The sequence below is a fragment of the Macrotis lagotis genome, chromosome 2 (genome assembly GCF_037893015.1).
Source record: "Macrotis lagotis isolate mMagLag1 chromosome 2, bilby.v1.9.chrom.fasta, whole genome shotgun sequence".
NCBI classification, from domain to species: domain Eukaryota; kingdom Metazoa; phylum Chordata; class Mammalia; order Peramelemorphia; family Peramelidae; genus Macrotis; species Macrotis lagotis.
This window is the reverse complement of record NC_133659.1, coordinates 21623250-21644480: the sequence shown is the minus strand read 5'-3', so window position 1 is coordinate 21644480 and position 21231 is coordinate 21623250. Positions and strand designations below refer to the sequence as shown.

General features: G+C 37.8%; 1 protein-coding gene across 7 annotated transcripts in view; it reads right to left on the bottom strand.

Moving 5' to 3' along the window:
• The window catches only part of DAB1 (DAB adaptor protein 1), a 297592-nt gene that overhangs the window by 70571 nt on the left and 205790 nt on the right, over positions 1-21231 (bottom strand). For 5 of the 7 annotated variants that reach the window (XM_074221333.1, XM_074221334.1, XM_074221331.1 and 2 more), the window contains 4 exons: positions 8923-9054; positions 7605-7724; positions 7084-7122; positions 1599-1658 (listed from right to left, as the gene is read on the bottom strand). In XM_074221333.1, coding sequence (XP_074077434.1) covers positions 1599-1658; positions 7084-7122; positions 7605-7724; positions 8923-9054 — 351 coding nt within the window. Of the gene's footprint in view, positions 1-1598; positions 1659-5259; positions 5326-7083; positions 7123-7604; positions 7725-8922; positions 9055-21231 lie in introns of all 7 variants that reach the window. The other 2 variants (XM_074221337.1, XM_074221332.1) reach the window with 2 other exon arrangements.

The window sequence follows — 21231 nt, the reverse complement described above, 5'->3', positions numbered from 1 at the left end:
CTACAATGTTTACATGATTTAGAGATCAATGTTAATTCTATTTTTTCCATCCACATCTGTAATTTTGTATGGACTCTGGACCACCTGTTGCACAAGTATTCTAGGGATGGAAATTGGAAGCTCTAATGGGATGCAGTTTGGCAGCCCTTTTAAAGAGATTTTCCTGGGATGATTGAGACAGTGAGTGACTTTCCCAGGGTCGCAGAGCTTCCATTTGCCTAAGACAATACTTAAACACAAATCTTCCTTGATTCCAAGATTGCAATACTATTCATCATTCCAGGATCTCTATAAATGCTAATCAACAAAATATTGCTATGCTGATATGGGTCACACATTGGTAATGGCTATAAAATGAAATTCATAAAATCAGAAAATAAAGCAATTCCTTTTCCTATTGACAGAGATTTATAGGTTTAACTCTTCAGTAAGGAAACAAGGATAAAAAAAGATTCTTTGTGAAAGAATAATTTATTTATGTTGTATATATGCATATATGCCATATATATTTTTTTGTTCACATGTATCTGCATATTTAAAAGTCTATATACATATACTGAGAATTTTAAAACTCTGGAGATTGGTTTGTTTTAGAAACCTAGACTCTTCTTTTATATAAGCTGGAACATTGCAGGTCACCTAAGCCCAAGCTGATATGGTCATTTTTATTACTGTTTCCTTCCTCCTTTAAAGGTTAGGAACAGAAGAGTAGATGTGCATGTACAAAGAGAAAAATCACTATAGGCTATAGGAGACCTCTTTAAAGATACTTTTCCTCATCAGCCCAGCAAGATGAAATGCATTTCTGAAGATTGCCTTAGGAACATGTGCTCCAGCAAGACAGAGTAAAGATTGGAAGAGACATCCAAGGCCATTTCTTCAGATGAGGAAACTGAGGTCCAGGACTATGAAATGAGTGGCCCAAAGTCACATATACAGGAAGCATGAGAAATGGGAGAGGAACCCAAATTCTAGGACTTCAGTGCCCGAATCTACCAATATGGAGAGCCCATAAGCCTGTCAAGGGAACTGAAAACACCTTGTGAATGCCAGTGGAAAAATACAGAAAAAATCTCATGCCAAAGGACCTGTGAGTGGTGATAATTTTTCGAGATGGGGGCTGAAGTTGTTTTATGAGTCACAATGACCTATATGAGATTAAGAGTGTCCTTGAATTGTTTTGGTGGGTGAAACCACGTCAGTCTCCAGTACTAGAATTAGGGCTTGTTATAGTGTCAGAGTGAATGGGGGAACACATCTCTAAATTTCAGGGAATAGACAACCACATAGAAATGTGACTTAAGCTACTTCCATCTGAGTGTTGACTTATTTTAGGCAGTTAAGATGGCTAGATTTCAGAATTTTGATTCATTGTCTCATTAAAATAAATAATACCTGTGGACCTTTTCCTTCTAAACTGAGTTCCAATCTCTGCCTCCTGGGAAGATTTGGCTCTTAGCTACCTCATTATCAAGCTGCATAGACCTCTCAAACTCCACCCGGTAAGATGCAAACATTTTTGGCCAAAGATTCTTCCATTCAAAGTACTCTAGAAACATGGCATACATGGAAATGGGAAGAGGTTCTTGGATACTTACACTCACAGGCTGACTTTTTGGCACATCATAAACTCCCTCCTTCTTTTGGCTGGTAGGAACCTGATGAGCAACCAGAGTAAATGTAGTTAGGACACACTTTTACAAAGGCATTTTGTAAACCTTAAAGTGCTATGTAAATAAGAACGATGCAAATAATAACAATAATTATTTCCAAATAACCATGAAGGTTCAGTTCTCAGCTACACCAAAGAGGGAAGAAGACCCAACAGAGATGCTTGTTGTGAGAGGCTGTTGCTTTTCCCTACATGACATATTCATACAAGAGTAACCTCTAAGTGTCTATTCAATCAATAAATGTTTATTAAGCAACTATTATGTGTCAAACATTCTTCTAAGACTTCAAAATAGGCTATAGTAGAAATATTAGACTTGGAGTCAGGAAAATTTAAATTCAAATTTGATCTGAGATACTGATGAAATGTGTGACTCTGGGTTAGTCACTTAGCATATCTTTGCTTTAATTTCCTCAGACAGAATAACCTTCTACATCTATACAATATAAAAATTAGTGAAGATGATAATGGCAATGATGATGATGATGAAGATGACTCCAAAACCTCATAGATTTTTGAGATCGAAAGGACTTTTAAAGGTAACTGAATCCAGCCCACTCCTACGAGAATGAGTTTGAATCCATGCTTTTCCTGACTTGAGGTCCAATGCCTTCTCCAGTTTACCAGATGAACACTTTTAGGGTCCTATACTTTTCATGGAGTCAATGGAGCAGAGAAGGAGAGTCAATAGAGTCATCCCAACTACTTCAGAGGTGAAAGACTGATGCCCAGGAGGCCATAAGGTTTTTCAGAGAAAAGACCCTTAACTCAACAGGGATGAGAAGAAATGTTAAGGCTAAGACCTTAACCAAATGAATTCACACAGACTTCTTACCATCTTGATTATAGTGGGATGGACTTGTCAATCATGCCAACTCAAAAAATGCCATCTCTTAGGGCAAGGAGGAACCGAGATTTGTAGCTTTAGATGGAGACTCACAGTTATGAATTCACTGATACTTGGAGATTGCAAACTCCTTGATGGTAGGGACTGTTTTGGTCAATTCAGTTAAAAAATTTTGATTTTTTATTTCTGTTTCCTATCAATCTCCCTTTGATGAATTCTACTTATGACACATCTATGGGATCATACCTTAAAAATAATCTAGCAGGCTGTACCCAGGATGATGACATTTTTTGAAATAGAAATAAGATAAAAAAATCAAGATAATGTGAGAACAACATCTCTCAATTGACCATTAAAATTGATTCCCCCAATGGAAGATTATTCTGAAGACCTGGGGTCAAGTCATGTCCTTCCTACTCTGTTGTCCTTAAGCAAGTTGCAGAAACTGTCTAGTACTAAAATTATCCACACTCTAATGAATAGCTTATTATTATATATATTATCACTAGGGTATCTTCAAATTGCAGTATTTTGTGTTTCAAAACTATATAAAATCTCTTGTATCTCCATTGTTCTCTTCTTTCTATTTTCTAAGTTCTCTCCACATCCTAATATTCTAAATTCTATGAGAAAAACCTATGATTCTAGGAGAATGGAAGGCTAAATTCAAAGGAGGGTTAGGGACTGGGCTTGGGATGTGATTGGGACAGGGAAGTGAACAAAGAGCTTCTAGCAATACAGGTGCCCACCTTTTCTGTCTTAGAGGGTTACCCAGAGCACTTACATCAAAGATAAATGTAAGTCTCCAATCCACCCATAAGGATCTCTTCAGGTTGCACGGTGACAATTTTAAAAGGTAATATAACCTGCATTTTACCTATTTAATTTTATTTTGCTATATATTTCTTAATTATATTTTAATCTGGTTTGGCCCATGCTTGGGGACATGACCTAATGGTCTTCAGGCCATTCATTTAAAACTTCTGTCCTATATTTAGAATTTAAAATGTCTTGTCCAGTGTCACTCAATAAATATATACCAGAGTCAGGATTTGAATCTACGTTTTCTTGGCTCAGGTGCTTCACTCGATTGCACTACTGCTTCGAAGACAGCCTGAAACTAAGTCATGTTCTTTTTCGCAGCAGAGACCTGCCTGGTGCCAGATTAGTACAGAATGAACTAAGATTAGACTCCCACATCTGCATCCTCAGTTCTGTTTTTCTTACTAATAAGATGGAGGAAGCAAATCATTTGTTAGTTACTGAAAATACACCATATTCATATTCATTTCTCTCAGCTGCATGGGCTTCAGAATTAGAGTGAAAACCCCTTGCTTCAATCCCCAACTAATGGAGGCTTCTTTAAAACTGCCCTTTGCCCCTGGGTGACTCTTATTAAAACCACTAGATTTCAAATGGGCCTTGCTGTATGTAACACACACAGCCTGAAGAGTTGGACATCAGTTGTGTGGTCTAGCAACTGAATTTTTTGCATTAATGAACCAGCTCAAATTTTTCAAAGGAACAACAGGGTGTTTTCTTTGTGTGAGGTGAGGAGCCCAATGATAGAGTCACTGATGATCATTATCCTCCAGGTTGTTTCTATAGGGGTTTCCAATTTCACAAGGTCTGAGATGTATGGCTATATTGAACCTCAGTCCAGTCTTTGCATTTTATAAGGAAAGTGAAGCCAGACCAATTAAATCATTTGTCCAATATCACACAGGAATCCAGTGACACAACTCTGATTTTAAATGACATCTTCCTGATGGCAGGTTACTAGAAGCTGTCCCTAGAAAATTTGATTAAAATAGAACATAGTTATAGAACAGAAAAATTAGTGGCCTATATACAAACAACTGGAAAGAATCTTAAAACAGAATGTGGAACAGATTATTAGACTACAGAATGTTGAAACTGGAATGGGCCATGGATTCTGATTCTGATTATTGTTATTACTACTATTATACCATTGATGGAAATGAAGATAACAGCTAATATGCATAATACATTATTTTAAATTTTATAGAATGTTTGAAATGTGTTATCTCACTCGATCCCCATAACAACTCTGAGAGGTAAGCATATCATTATTCCCTTTGTACAGAGGGAGAAATGAAGACTGGAAGACAATAAGTGACTTGCCCAGGGTTACAAAGATAGTAAAAATCTTTCAATCATTCAAAGTTAGAACTGAAAAGGATGTTAGAATACAGAATGTTATAACATGGAATGATGGATGGGAAATTGTGAGGAACCTTGGAACACAGACTTTTATGCCACCAATGCCAATGACAGGGCTGTCAAAGACCTTACAATATGAGTCAAAAGGATTGTTAACAGAGTTTCAATAAGAAAATCATCATTCTCTTTTAACAGGATCTTAGAGATTTTCTATTCCATAACCCCCATTAGATAGTAGAAAGCAAATAATGTGTCCAAGTGAGTGAGTGGTAAACTATACTCTTTAATTCATACCCCCTGAAGCACAGTTCAATGACCTGACGAAGACTCCAGGGTACTATTTCAGATGAAATAATACCAAATCATCCCCAAACTCATTCTTTCATAATTAAACCATGCATCAGAAATACTAAAGGCATATCCCTGAATGCCTGTGTCTTGTGGAGAGAGAGAGAGAGAGAGAAAGAGAGAGGTACCCCTCCCCAATTAGGGGATTTATGTTGTTGAGATCTGGGCTTTGCAACAGTGATAAGTGAGATGGGAAGTAGTTGGATACCTGATAAATGTTCTCTTCTGTTTCAGGCTCACGGATTGGCTCATGTCCAGCCTCAAAAACAATGTACTATTGGATCGTCATCCAAAGAAGAAAGGTCAGAGATGGAAAAGAAAGGGAGAAAAAGACCATTTGGAACAGGAGATCAATCAGACAAGCATTAAAGACAGATACAGAGCAAAGGCTTAACAGAGACCAGGTGGTCCAGGGAAGAGCACAATCAATAAATGGCTAACAACAGTCAGATTGTTTTCGAAATAAAAGCAGTTACAAAGACTTGGTAGTCCTTGAAATGAGGAGGAGAATCCATCCCCTGCTGCCTTCTCTCTTGAGATTCAATCTGCTCACTCACTAGTGTTTTTATTCCTTGGAACCTTGGACAGGGGCATTACATCAGCACCAGGCAAGTTTACACACTTTGGTGGCACAATTACATTCTAGTTTGATGCAGGGACAAGAAAAGTCTTCCCCTGTCCCCTCTCTATCTTTGTTACTATTTCTGGTATAGGCTTCTGGAGCAATAAGAAAGCAAATAGAAATTTGAAGTGACTTTAGTCCACCGAATGTCACTTTCCGACTTCTTCCAAATTGAAAATACAGCATTAACTGGCAGTAAGATACCCCAGAAAATAGCCCTTGTTGTCAAAAGTAATCTCTTTGAAAGAAAAACAAAACCAACACTAACAGCTTTTACTGCTGTTATTTCCATTTGGAAAAAAAACCAGATTTTTCAGAGGGAAAAATAAAAACTTTATAATGACCAATGAAACAACTGTAAATCAATTTTAGCTTCTTAGTTTATCAAAGAGCTTTTTGTTAAATGATTGGCCAAATTAACTAAAAAGGACATATGAGGAAAGATGACATTTGCATCCAGGGAAAGAATTGATAAATAGAAGTATGGAAAGAATAATTTAAAATATATAACTATATATATCCATATATATATATATCTGTGTCTTTATCACTATCTATCTGTCTATCTCTTTCTATTTGTGTCAAATGGTGGCTATATCTCTACAGCTGGGGAGAAGAAAAACATGGAATTTACATGATAACTTGTATATTTAAAAGAAATAGCAAGTTGCATATAGTAGATTTTGAGTTTCATGTGCAATCATCTTATTTATTATACTATGTTATGAAACTGCTTGTTTTAATCTATAAATTAACATAAAATAAATTTTAAAGATTTTCTCTTTAATATATAGACGTCCAATGGTGTTCATAAATTACAAGTTGGATGGGGGATGTTGTCCCAGACATATCATTGTTAAACCCTTATAATAAAGATATATTCTAAAGCAATTAATAAATGATCAAATCCATTTATCTTGTAAAGAATACCGATCCATTTTCATCCAAGGAGGATGGAGAGAACTTATCTACCCCAATGTTGCAGTTGTGTTTCTCTACTCCTATGCGCTATTGTACTGGGCTCCATACTACCATCTGTTAGAAAACAGGTACTGTTCTTGGGTGGCTTGTGCAAGCCAACTGGTCAATCTTTATCTTAAGGAATCATTTTAATTATTCTTCTAAGGAACAAGGACTCAGTTCACTTTAATAATATTCATTTCCTGGTACAGATTTCAAAAACAATATGGGGTGGAGAAAAGAGAGGGGACGCGTCCTACATTATTAGGATATATTAATTTTACTAGCCATCTTCCCTTACATTGGCAGTTTTTTTTCCCTAAAAAGTTTTTAGGCCAGCTCTTTTCTTTCCAGTCATGGCCCCTCTGTACCACTGCCAGATAACAAGACTGACATTACTCTGGCCTGGCCTAACAGCTGGGAATGTTGTAAAAAAGTTTCCAAAATTACCTGGTACACGGGGTCTTCTACATCCTCCTCCAAAATTGTCTACCGCAGAGTCAGAGAAGGGCAAACAAAAAGCAAAGGATGAAAAAAAGAAGAGATATGAGACCACAGTCAGAAATTCAAGAATTGTCAAGAAACCAGCCTTGGGGTGGGGGAGTCTTTCTGAAGAGGAACAGCTGGAAAAGTGTGGAAAAGTCAAAACTCTTAGAACCTTCCCCACCACTTCCCCCTCCCACCCCATCACACACATCTTTCCAGAGGATGACTGTGACAATGAATTTCTTTCCTTCTCACTAATAGCACAAGTTGGATTGAAAATTTCACTGGGTTCTGGACGTTAGCTTCACAATCAGTCAGCAACAGGCAAGAGACACACAGGGATGGAGAGCCCCCTTACAACAGGCTGCTTCTGCCCAGGTTATTTCCACCAACTCTCTCATTAGGCCCTGAATGCATTAATTGACAGCTTCACATCTGTTCCCTTAGAGCTTCCACCGTGGAGGGCCCCAGATTTGCAGATGTACCTGGTACACCGCCTGCTCACACTGCTTATCCTTCTGTGCCTTTTTCTCCAATTCTTCTCTTTGTTTCAATTCATAAATGAGCTGGAAGAGATCACGAAGGTCTAGGATCACAGGTTCGGCCTGCAGAGAGACAAAGTAGGAGGGCCACATGAAGGAGGGAATGAACCCCCTTGGGCAGTGACCAAATTCCCTCCCTGCTGTCTCCAACCTCCAGAAGCTCATTTTATTATGAAGTTGAAAGCACTTCACCCTAAATTAATTCTACCTTGTTTATATTGGCTTAGCAAATTGCATCTGGGCGAAAGTTCATTCTGCTAGCTAATTATATTTGCAAATTAATAATAATTATAATTATATACATAAAAGGTGTTGCTTTTTATTTGGTAGTATCTTTTAATACAATGAAATGAGCATGGGCTCTTTGTACAAGAATTATTTATTTTCTCTTGCTTTCCTTTTTTGTGGGAGATGTGAATGGAAGCAAATTTGTTTGTATACAATGAGTGCATTCGGTTTAATTAGAAAAAAATAATTAGGCATTAGGAGAAGTGAATGGAGAAAAAAATGGAAGTCTGGAGAGAATGGTTCCTTTCTGGGGGATGTTTAGTAACTGGTGAGGCCAACCCTTTCTAGGAAAGAGGGTTGGGGGGGGGTCAATGACATATACCATGTGATGAAGAGGAAAGAGTTTGGGATGTGGAGGTAAAAGACCCAGGCTTAGATCCCAGTTCTGCTACCCACATGACCTTAGTCACAATATTAAATCTAGCTTCTTCCTGTAAAATTAACAGAGTGGACTAAATTGTGAGGGTCAACCAAATTTGCAACTATAGGAGAAAGTATGGCAGGGGCCATAGGAAGGTAAATTTGAATTGTCAGAATGAGAATTCGAATCCTGACTCTGCCCATTATTTCCAGTGTAACTTGGAGAAGTGATTTAATTTTTCTGGATTTCCACTTCCTCACCAGGAAAATGAGAAAGCTGAATGAATGAGACAGATTCTGAAAACTCTTTTACTTCTAGATTTATGACCACTTCACTTAACAAGCCCCAACAGGGCTTGGATGAGAAACAATCAACGACTGAAATAGGATTTAGAGTTGGGAGGACTTTAGCAGGGAGGTCAGTCCAACCCTGTCATTTCACATATGAGGAAACTGAGGCACAGAGAGGTTGTAAATTTCCCTGGGTCACACAGGAAGCTATTCAAACTCAAGATCCTTGACTTTAAGGTCATCTTTCTTAACTCTGCACCCCAAAATATGAAGGAAAGGCACTGATGCTTCTAGGTAGTTGCTGGTGGACCAGGATACTCACTGCCTGGGCTGTTTTGATAGCAACGAATCTGTGGTTTCCTTCCTTCCCACAGACATATCCAAAGGCTCGGTGGTCTGTGATATCCTTCGCAATGTAGGAAATTTCATGCACAGCATGATGATGTTGAAGTGCCTAGGAAAGAGAGAGAAGTTTCTTTCAGAGAACAGCCTACCTGAAATGCCAATCATGATGGGAAAGTTTTTGACTCCATGATGAAAGATCTTGAGAAATTCACCAGAGTTTGGGGGATCGGAAAGGAGGAAGAGAATCTTAGAGGGATTCAGAAATGATGTTGTAGACTTAACCTTTCCATAAGACTGAGAGAAATGGGAATACTCTGCATCCTTTCAGGATCACACAGTGTTGGACACAAACCAAATATATGTTGCTGATTGCTAAGTAGTCAGCTTAAAAAATATCAGATGTTATCCCAACACTGAAGAATACTGCATAAATTATAAAGTTTTGTTGAGTTAATGTTGCTATGGTAGTTAATGCTTTGGTCCAGGGGTATGATTTCATCTATTCTGAGACCTCCAAATGTGAAGATTCCTTCCACTACTGCAGACTGACAATTTATCTCTAACCAATCATTATAAAGAATCTTTAGGATTTCTTATAGGTTCAATGATTATTCACTCATAGTCACATACAACTTTTCAAGTACCTCATAGGATCATAGATTTAAGGCTTAATGAATACTTTTTGGCTTGAATTATAAACCGTTAGAAACAACCAGATACAATGGATAGATTCCAGCGATTTTGGAAAGGAAAATTCATTCAGAGTCAAAGAATTTGGGTTCAAATTCCTGCTCTTCTGTTTGATGTTTATGTGATTTTCAAGTCTGATGATCTCATTTATATTCCATCCCATCCCAGCCCAGCCCATTCATTCCATTTCATTAATTTCAACAAACATTTAAGAAGTGAATATGAAGGAGAACTGTCTTTGTCTTTAAGAAAGCTTATAGTTTACCAAGGGGACTACAACATTCACAAAGGAAGTAAATGCAAAGTAATATAATCATTTCAAGAGGGAGAGAGTGCTAATGACTAGGAAAGACTCATGTAAAGTTGATACTTGAGTTTATAAGATGGGGGGGGTCAGACTAGCTTCTGAGATTTCTTTCAGCTAAAAATGAGAGTTGCTATTATCACCACATCCAAATCTGAGTAAGTTCTCACCTTGCACCTTTGGCCAACACCCAGGTATCTCTGGTTTGTTCCTTTTGACTGAATGGCCTGCCTCATGACCCAGGATCACTGGGATAGTATATTCAGGAGATTCTGCTTGTCTCTTTGATTCCATGATTTCTGGAGCTCCCAATAAGGAAGCTCCCTCTAATAATAGATCCACATCTTTCATGCAATATAAAGTCTTAGACATTTGATTTGGAATGCTTCTATGGAGTGCCCAGGGTCATATGGCCAGAATTTATCATATTTGAAGATCAGATTATTTTTTAACTCTAAGGATCCTTAGAGACAATAACTTCCAGCTCCCTCAATTTACAGATGAGTAACTGAGGCAGGAAGAGGTTAAGTGACATCAAATAACTTACATTTAATTCCTTTCTATCTATTTATATTTATTAACTATAGCAATGATCTCTCTCTCTCTCTCTCTCTCTCTCTATATATATATATATATATATATATATATATATATATATATATATATCCATTAGAATGTAAGTTCATTGAGAGTAGGGGTTGTTTATTCTCCATATTCCCAGAACTGAGCCAAGAGTATATATATATACATAAGCTTAATAAATGTAATTTGATTGATTGCTCTAAGTCACACAGGATGTATCAGAGAAAGGATCTGAATCCAGATCTTTCTGACTCCCAGTAAGGCTTGTTATTTAGGAGATAAAACTTTCTTTCAGTGAATTATAAGGGGTCTTTAGCCTGTGATTGACAGGGATTCAAAAGAGCAAAAACAGATTTTATCAATTCGTTAATGAGATGTAATAGAAACAGTGTGTGTTCACACCACTGGGAGGTATAAATTGAAGGATCTTGGGTGAACTGCATTCCAATATAGACAAGGAAGCAGACACTCATTTCCTTTTTTACCTGGCATTTAAGAAAGATGTCATCTCAGGGAGGCTTCTAGCCTGCTGAAGTACACACTGTCTTATTGATCATCAAACTGTACTGTCGAAATTAAGCCATAATTAGAAGTCTTCCTTTTGGAATTAGATACAGAGATTATTGCATGATGGGAAAAATCACACCTAATGTATGAGATAGCAGATGGAGACATTTTAATTTTTCTGGGAGCGTTCATTAAATGTTCTAAAATCAAAACATCTTAAACTACACCTAATATTGCCTGGAAAAGTACAATCTGCATGTGCCTTCCAGACTTAAGGATATATTTGTAATCTTACCCTCTTTCAGAGTTAATTTTGGGATGCATTGAGGATATTTCTTAAGAAGTCTCAACCATTTGAAAAAAGGTTCTTTGTGGGTTGATCCATCACTGTCTTTGCCAATTCTGTGTTATGCCAGCATAATGCAGATGGTAAGGATTGCAAATGCCTTAGAATGCAGTGAATGCAACAGCAGGATAGCTGTGTTTCCTCCCCATCTCTCAGAATACCTACAAATACTCATCCATTAGATCTCACAGTTGACTCAAATGGACAAGATGATTCATAGCAAGAAGACAGGAAAGGTCCTGGAAGGAAGGAAGAAGCCCACTAGGGCTCTTCCCTCTCTCCCTTACCTGCCATATCCAATCACACAAGTCCTGAAGATGCCACCTCTACCAATCTCCTTCACTCAGCCCATCCATGCTGAATACTTCTGCCAGGAAAAGCTTTTTTTATTTTTATGTTTTTTTACAGAGATCATAGGATACCATAGAGACAGAATTAAAGGAGCTCCAGAGGTCATCAAACTTAACGCTCTCATTTTGACCCATAAGTAAACTGAATCTAAAAAAAAAGGTTAAATGACTTGCTCAGGACCATATTGCTAGAATCAGGGAGCAAAATGAGATTTTACCCTGAGTTTTCCTGACTCCGAGTCTAGCTCTCTCTTCATAGGACAATGCTGCCTCTCAACAATCTGCTCATACTTCTTCAATCAATTAGTCTGTCCCTAAAGCAAACACTGTCATAGATGCACAGGGTTGTGGGGCAGATCAACAAGGCAAAATACTGTCCTAACAATAGAACCAGCTTAATCCCCTGTGGCCCTTCCCCATCTCATTACCACAATTCATAGAGTGAATTCCTCAGAAAAGACCACTCCCTGAATCATGGCACTGGGGGGTCTGTATCCTCTCCAAACTGCAACCCACAGGTCTTCTCTAATGTATTTACCTTTAAAATTTAGCCAGAGGACCCAATGATTTCAAAGTAACAGCATCTAATAAATAGCATGAAAATAAAAATATACAATAAAACATATCTTTCTGTAAAACTAAGATGCACTTTCCAGAATTACATGCCATAGTAATATGAAGAGTAAATCATATAGAAACTGTACCAGCTTCCTATCTGCGTAGGAAAGATGCTCTACCACTGATGCTTCAGGGATACTGATGTCTTTAGAGGATGCTATTGTGCTGAGGTCTTGGTTGGATGTATTAACTTTATTGGACCCTGCCCCAGTGGTCATGGTATGGAATACCACTAGACACAAACATGCAATATTGGATGGACTCTGCTCTTTGAGATACAACATTCTTTTAGTTTATGGTAGTATAAACATCATTCATCCTGGAGAAAAAAGGTCTTAGGACCAATCTACTTCTGGTCATTCTCACATCATAAGTTTAGACCAGTCCCTTCTGGGTCCTTAGTTCCTTCTTCTCTAAAATAAACTGGATAAATCAACACTTGGAGTTCCCTTCCCAAAGCACATCTATGAGTTTAAGGGCCAGAAATCAATTCCTGTGAGCCACTGATCCATGGGAAGGTGTTTTGTGAATTTTCCTTCAGCCTCCGTCAGACATGTCCCCACTGAGAACACGACTATGACGTTTACTTTTAATCCTAGTTTTTGCCTTCACCTGAAGTCCTGAGTACGCTCTGCCATGCTCTTCTTTTAAAAAAAAATATTCATTTAAGGCAATGGAGTTAAGTGACTTGCCCACGGTCACACATAGTTAGACATTTATTAAGTGTCTGAGGTCAAATTTGAACTCAGGTCTTCCTGACTTCAGAGTCAGTGCTCTATCCACTGTGTCACTTAGTGGCCCCCTCTGCCATGCTCTTTTAGTTCAAAGCCAGAAAAGTTTTAGGGTTTTTTAATAGGTTATAAAAGATGTTGTCTCAATGATAGATCTTTTTTTTTAGGTTTTTGTAAGGCAAACGGGGTTAAGTGGCTTGCCTAAGGTCACACAGCTAGGTAATTATTAAGTGTTTGAGACTGGATTTGAACCCAGGTCCTCCTGACTCCAGGGCCGGTGCTTTATCCACTGCGCCACCTAGCCGCCCCTCAGTGATAGATCTTTAAGAAGTGGAAAGGAGGGGAGGTGAAGCTTTTCAACTTCTTTTTACCATAAAAGTCTGTCTTAATCCCTTCACTATCAGGTTTTTCACTTTTTATAGAAGATTCTCAGCCCCAGATGCCAAGCCTTTCAGAACAAGGGGTTCACTAAGCCTATTAGCTAAGTAGTTAGTACCAAGAAGGCTCATCTTTTTCTTTTTAAAATGCTTATCTTTTTGAAAGTTGATGAGTATGGTTAATCTCACTCTAGTTTATGGTGAAATATTAATTTCTTAGTTTCTGAAGATTAGGCTATATCAGCATCAGTCAACAATTTACTGGCACATGATAAAATTCTATTCTCCTTCGGGTTTTGGATTCCAAACCCCTCCAATTGTCAATGTAGGTGAGTAGACAAAGAAAGGGCAGCTAAATGGCATTACATAGATGGAGTGCCAGGTGTGGAGTCAGGAAAACTCATCTCCTGATTTCATATCTCACATCAGAAACTTATTAGCTGTGTGACCCTAGCCAAATCACTTAATCCTGTTTGCCTCAGTTTTCTCATCTGTAAAATGAGTTGAAGAAGGAAAGGACAAAATCCCAAAGAGTCAGACATTACTGATAAAGATTAAAAAAAAGATGCAGGGGCAGAAATAGGCCTGGAATAAAATCTTTTTCTTTCTACCAGATTAACCTCATCTTTTACCAATGATTAACAGACCACGAGATTCCATAGCTCCTCTGAGGTCACATTTACAAGCAAATATTTGGTGTATGATGTATGTAGTATTTTTCTGGGCCTTTGAAGAGATAGATAAGATATCACAAGCAGCAGAAATAAGACAAAGTACAAGAAACAAGATGCCAAGTCCAGGCAAGAAATGGAAACAGTACTTGGTGATGTTTGAAAGGAAAAATAAAAACTTTACTCGGAAATGAAGTGTGGATCGAGGTCTTAGAGGGGATGACATTCTAGCTTGGCTTGGAAGCATAGGTCACATAAATAGGGAGACAATGATGTGAATAGTCAGGGAGAAGAGGGTGTGGGGAAGGGTAAGAGAGATACAACTATGTATTTCTTTATAATCTGAATTATTTGAACACCTACAGCGTATAGAGGGAAGTAATAAGAATAAAGACTGGAAAGGAAAGGAGATGCCAGACTTTGGACAGAGGAGGTGGGAATGCCAAGCAGAAGAATTCACCCAGTGGCAACAAGAAATGAAAGTATCAGATCATCATATTACTGTTTGCAAAGATTTTTATTGATTTTTCTTTACTTGTACAACTCCTAGATTTCCCCTTGTGCCCTTCCACCTCTTTGATGGTCATACCTTAAAATAACATTTTAAAAGAAAGACTAAAAGAAAGATCAAAAGTCAGGAAAACTGATCAAGCTGTAGAAAAAAATCTGGTGTACCATTCAATACGCTACACCTACACCTGCAGGTCCATACTTCAACTGTGTATGTGTCTGTGTGGCCATCCCTCTTCCTTAAATCCCCCAAATCTATGAGACTACCCCAAGACCCCTGGCTTGCTACCAGGAGAAAAAAAGGGCATTCAGTCTAACCTGTTCTCCACATTTACTACTGGAATGTTTAGAAGGGTGTTATCATTGTTTGTCTCCCAGCCTCTCTTGCTTTGCAATTCAGAAAACGCGTCCAAAAATATGTTAAGAAAAGAAAGGCACTTCTACTGAGCCTGTGCCTGCCTTTGTGTAGTTAGGTTTTAACTACTATAATTGCTCGTGGTGTGAAGTCTTGTATTTTCCATGTATCTATTTTTATTCTGAGTCTGTCTACTTATTCCTTTTTTTCCCATGTTTTTGAATCTTGTTGTGTTGTTTCTCTCTCTCTCTCTCTCTCTCTCTCTCTCTCTCTCTCTGAATAGTGTTGCCTCAGGGGGAAAAAAAACAATATGAAGGCTAAGTAGTGTGGAATTTATTTTTTGAAAAACAACTAATGGTAAAATGTTAAGCAAATTACTTTCTAATCTATACAGTATTTAATTGACTGTATTGAACCGTACCACAAATTAAGTCTTCTCTGTAATTTGTTCTGTCAGATGGTAACCCTCCAAACAATTTGATACTCCATTTAAAAATTGGTAAATGGTTCATGGAGAAGCTGAGGATTGAGCCTTGGAGAACATCAGATAACATAGCCTACTTGGGCACACTGTAACTTTCTACCACGATATTAAAATGCCTTGTTGTTACAAATATGTCTCATTTCGGACTGTGCAGAAGAGTGTTTTGAATTTTTGAAAGTCTAATAGAGGGAACTTGGGGGAGATGATACTTGTGGTGGGCCCAGTACGAACTTTGCTTTTTACTCATTGGAAATATAATTTATTTCAGGCATATGATACTTTTTGCCCTAACATTTTTATTAGCTTAGGAGTGTGACCTTGGACAAGTCATTGAAATTCATTTTTATCTTTTGCAAAATGAGGGCATTGGAAAAGATCACCTTGAATTCTTGGCGGGTGCCAACAGTCTCTATTTTAGGACTGGAGGTCTTTTTTCTGACCACAACATTCTAGACTTTATTTTCTAAATTATATTCTAAGGTCGCTTTTGGATCTAGTATTTATTCAGCAAGTCTCATGTGTCAAATATTCTGATAGGATGAGGAGTGCAAAGAAGAAAATGGACCAGTCTTTGCCTTCAAGGAATGTGCATTGAATTAGGCAAGGCAGCAGGTTCAGATGCAGGCACAACCAAAATTGTCACAAAGAGTCTGCAGTCAAGGCCCGGGCAATGAGCAACTGGAGCAGTGTTGGTGGATTGTGAGAGGCTTCATATTGGAGGCGTTGCTTGAACTCAATCTGGGTTCTAAGAGTCTCTATTCTGAGATCTTTTCTAGTCCTAGCACTATATGTTCTAAGCTCTCCTCCAATAATAACATTCTATCTTCTGAAGTTCCTTCCAATTCTATATTCTAAGGACCCTTTCCAGTGAAAGTTATTAGGTTGCCTCCAATCTCAGCACTATATATGTTCTAGGGTTTGTTTCAATCATAGCACTACATGTTCTAACATTCCTTCTAACACATTTTCTAAGATCCTTCCTAATTTTAACAATGTAGGTTCTAAGATCCCTTTGAAACACAAAACAATGTTCTAATATTCCTTTTGTTCTTAAGTACAGTCTAAGTTCCTAAGTATATTCTAAGATCCTTTTCAAGTATATGTTCTAAGGACCATTCTAATCTTAACACTATGTATGAATTAAGTTTCTTCTAATTATTAGGACTATACATTCTAAGGTACCTTCCTATGTATGTTCTAAGAGTCTTTCCAATCTTAACGTTATATCCTAAGGTTCCCTTATTTCTTAAAACTGTATATTCTAAGGTCCTTTCCATTATACGTTCTAAGGTCCCTTCCAATGTATGTTCTAAGGACCCAATCCCTTCCCTTAACACTATATTCTAAGGTTCCTTAACATTGTTTATTCTAAGGTCCCTTCCAATGTGTGTTCTAAGGACCCTACTAATCTTATCACTGAATGTTCTACACACATAAAGTCTCTTCCAATCCTAACACTACAAATTCAAAGATTCTTTTTGGCTCTGAAATTATGTTCCATAATTCCCTTCTGAGTTAATATACTACACTCTGTGTTCAGATTTTTTTAAGTTTTCAAGTCTCTTTTAACTTTGCTAATCTATAGCCTGAGGTGCCTGGAAGCTTCTTAGTCTATGTTCTGTTTTTTTTTTTCATTCCATATTATAATATACCTTGTTCTTTCGTCTATTCATTCACTTCCTTTGTTTCTCAGTTATCCCATTTTCTTGACAGTTTTTGAACCTAATTACCTTGATGCTAAGTCATAGCACATAAATGGTACATTTTTACCTGATTATATCCATCTACCTTTAAAAGTAAAAGTCTGAAATATTTCTCATTAAAAACCTCTTTCTGACTACACTAAAGAAATGGGAATTCTTCTATTTCCCTAAGGTGAATGAGGGTTTTTCTAAACTGATGAGTATTTTTTTTCCTCCCTGAAGAAACTGGAGAGATTTCAGAGGTGAGTCACCAAGATATTAATAGGAAAGAAAAGGGGTATTCTAAAGAAAGACTTAAGGGATAAGAACTGCCTAACTTAGAGGAAGGAGGACTAGGAGTGACTTGACGATGGGGCAAGTATTTGTAAGATCTTTGTGAAGTGAATGACCTAAAAAAGTTGAGTGTCCAAAGGAGGTAGGGCAGGAGTGTGAAAGGTTTCGAGTTCATGTAATTTAAGATGTGCTTGTAAGAAATCAGGATAATTAAGATGGAGAAAGAAAGATTTGGTGGGAGATAGAGGAAGCTATGAGATATATTCTAGTATTGAAAAGAGGGCTAAGACTTCTTTTGGACTTGCCTGAAAAGAACTATCAGCAATGGGGAAGGGAAAGAAAATAAGCATTTATTAAATGCCGGCTATGTACAAATATTAACTCATTTGATCCTCATAAAAATCATTGGCAGTTTTTATAGTTTAGTAAAAAGGCTAAATGACTTGCCCAGGGTAACAGAACTAGTAAATCTGATGCTAGATTTGAACTCAGGTTTTCATGACTCCAGAGTCAGTGTTCTAGCCACTGTAAGTGCTACTAGGTACCCATCACTATGGGTAGAAGTTGTAGGGAAAGAATTAGAAGGCTCCCTTTCTAAGTAGATAGAGGTTTCAGAACAAGACTAGGTGATCTATTTTTAGGTGTGCTAAAGAGATTTGTGTCCTGGAATGAGTTAAACAAGATTTCCTTTGAGCTGTTTTCCAGTTCTAAATCTATGGTATCTGACTCCTATTCCTAGAACTATATGTTCCAGGGATGAAGGAAAAGATGATAAGCTGATATCTCAGGCATGGATTGAAGGGTAGGTTATTAAGGTTATTATATGCCAGACTTCAGAAGAATGTCCCAGTGGTCTCATCCCTGAGCCCTGATCGCCCTTACCCTGAGCAATGTTCTCCATGTCAGCTTTCTCTCTCCTGTAGAATTCAACCCAGCCATCAAGATGCAATCAAATCAAAAAAAGCCCAAAGGATTTGTTTTTCTTTTGGGGAACTTTTTATAGAATCGATTGAATCTGACTCAGAATGCAGGCTGCAGGCACTAAATTACTTTCTTTTTCATTTTTTTCTACCACTGCAATTGGAGCATTCAGTGTAATAGAAGGACTTTGAGAACAGTCCCCACTTAGTCAAGAACAGTGCTCATGGATCTATCATTTTGGGTGTAGGGGCTTTTAATATAGTAGTTGGAGATGACATTCAGAGTCACTGGATGTGGTCCATAGGAGGGTGGATTACATTTCAAGAAGCTACAAGCTTTTGAAAGACCCAGGGCAATACTATAATCACAGCTCATATTTTTATATTCATATATATATATATATTGTTTTATATATTATATTTACATATATATCATTTTATATATTTTTATAAAGATCTTTAATGGGGGGACAGCTAGGTGGCACAGTGGATAGAGCACTGGCTTTGGAGTCAAGAGGACCTGGGTTCAAATCTGACCTCAGACACTTAATAATGACCTAGCTGTGTAGCCTTGGGCAAGCCACTTAATCCCATTGTCTTGAAAAATCTAAAAAAAAAAAAAAAGATCTTTTACCGGCTTGCATATCACTTACATGTGCTAATGCATTTGTACTTCATGACACCTTTCTATATTAACTACATTTTCAAGAACAGGACGCTGACCTTCAAAGAGATGAAATATCAAAGTCAAAAATGATATGAGCTGGGATCTGAATCCAATGTGGCTTTGTTTGTACTTGATCTCTTGAATCTTTGAACCCAAGTGTAGAACTTTATATTTCACCAAAGGTCATTTGGTTAGCCAGGTCTATAATCTTTTTTTTTTTTTTTTGCAAGGCAATGGGGGTAAGTGGTTTGCCCAAGGTCACACAGGTAATTATTAAGTGTCTGAGGCTGGATTTGAACTCAGGTCCTCCTGACTCTAGGACCGGTGCTCTATCCACTGTGTCACCTAGGCACCCTGCCCCCGGTCTATATTTTTGCCACCTGACATCATTTTTTAAAAATCTCAATTCTCTTTTTCAATGAGTTATTTATCCCTTCCCTATTTGCATTATCTGTAAATTTGATAAAAGTGCCATATTTGTAAGTCTTTGATAAAAATATTGAGCTGCATGGGGTCTAGGACAGAGCCTTGGCACTTCTATTAACATTTCTTTCTGGGTACCTGGTTGAGGGATCAGTTTTAGAGGTCTGCCTTCTCTCGTCTAACCCACTATTCAGATGAGAAAACTGAGGTCAAGAGAGAGAATTGATTTGCTACAGGTCTCACAGCTGTTAAGTAGCGTAGCTGGGAAGACAGTGAACCAATACCTTTACACTGCTGCATTTTGGTCAGCAGTTTTGAACCTTTCTGGGTAGTCTCCTGTGGTTAACACTTGTTCATTTCATCCACAGCACATCCTCCATACTCCTTCCCCTATCTCAGACTGGAAACTCTTTGACATCTGGGACTATTTTACCTTGACTTTTGTACCCATAGCACCTAACCCAGCTCCCAGCATACAATAGGCACTTAATAAAAGCTCATTGATTGATTTTTTTCCCCTGAAATCCACCTAAATAACTATTGACTGACTGATTAGTCATATAGTTGTAAGGTCACAGATATCTAAGGAAGTTCAGAATCCTTCAGTCCTTCATTTTACAGATGAGGAAATTAAGGTTTAGGGAAGTAAATGACTTGTCACTTGAACCCACCAGTTCCTCTGACTCCAGAGCTAGTCTTCTTTCAACTGTACCAATAAATTTCAAGGCACTTGGAGTAATTCAAAGCAAAAGAATAGAAACTTCCTGTCTTCCCTGAACTCACAGACTATCAGGGAGAGTTGTAACATGTGATTCCTTCAATACCAAGGCAATGAGCAGAAAAAATGTTAGAAGTCTTATAACTGAATAAGCACTGAAGCTGGTGAGGATAAGTGAAGTCAGAGAGACTTGGGTGGGCAGAGAAGGCTCCCTGTAGGAGGTGGCATGATCAAGAGAGAATGACCAAAGTTCTAAGAAATCAACTGGTTTAGCTAAAGTCCTACCTCAAGTGAAAGCACTTAGACACCACTATTCTAAACATAAACTAATACTCAGTGTTTCTAGGGTGTCTATAGGGCAGGTGGATGAGACAGGGGATACACAGCAGGGCCTGGCATCAGGAAAACCTAAGTTCAAATCTGGGCACAAATACTTATTATCTCTTTTCCTGGGAAAGCTATTTAACCCCATTTGCCTCAGTTTCTTCATGTGTAAAATGACCTAGAAAAGGAAACAGAAAAACACTTTAATATCTTTTCCAAGAAAATCTTAAATGGGATTGTAAAGTGTAGGAAATGACTGGAATTACAACAAGAAGGTAAATATGGTTTTAACAAATGTGTTGCATAGATTATCATCCTATCATGTTTTTGGTTTAGCTGTTACTAATTCCTGAAATGTTTTGCCTCCTTGAGTCCCTATTGCCTCCTACTCCAATGAGTTTGCTGTTTCCAGCTAATGTTCCCTTGGGTCATGAGGTCAGGAAACTATTTCATTTATGACAGAGGTACAATAGCTACAGGTTTTATAGTGAGGTGCTGCTGGGCCACTGGAGGATAACATGATAAATGATATAGGGCTTTGCAAAGTGGTTGTCACATATGTTTACTTAGTATTTCCTAATCAATCGATTGATTCTCTTAACTGTATAATGAATTAGGTAATGATAATATTTTTCCCATTTTATAGAGAGGAAAGTAAAGATCAGAATTCAAATGAATTAACCCATGTCACCAACTGAGGATCAATTCAAAGAATACATCCTCAGAGCAAAAA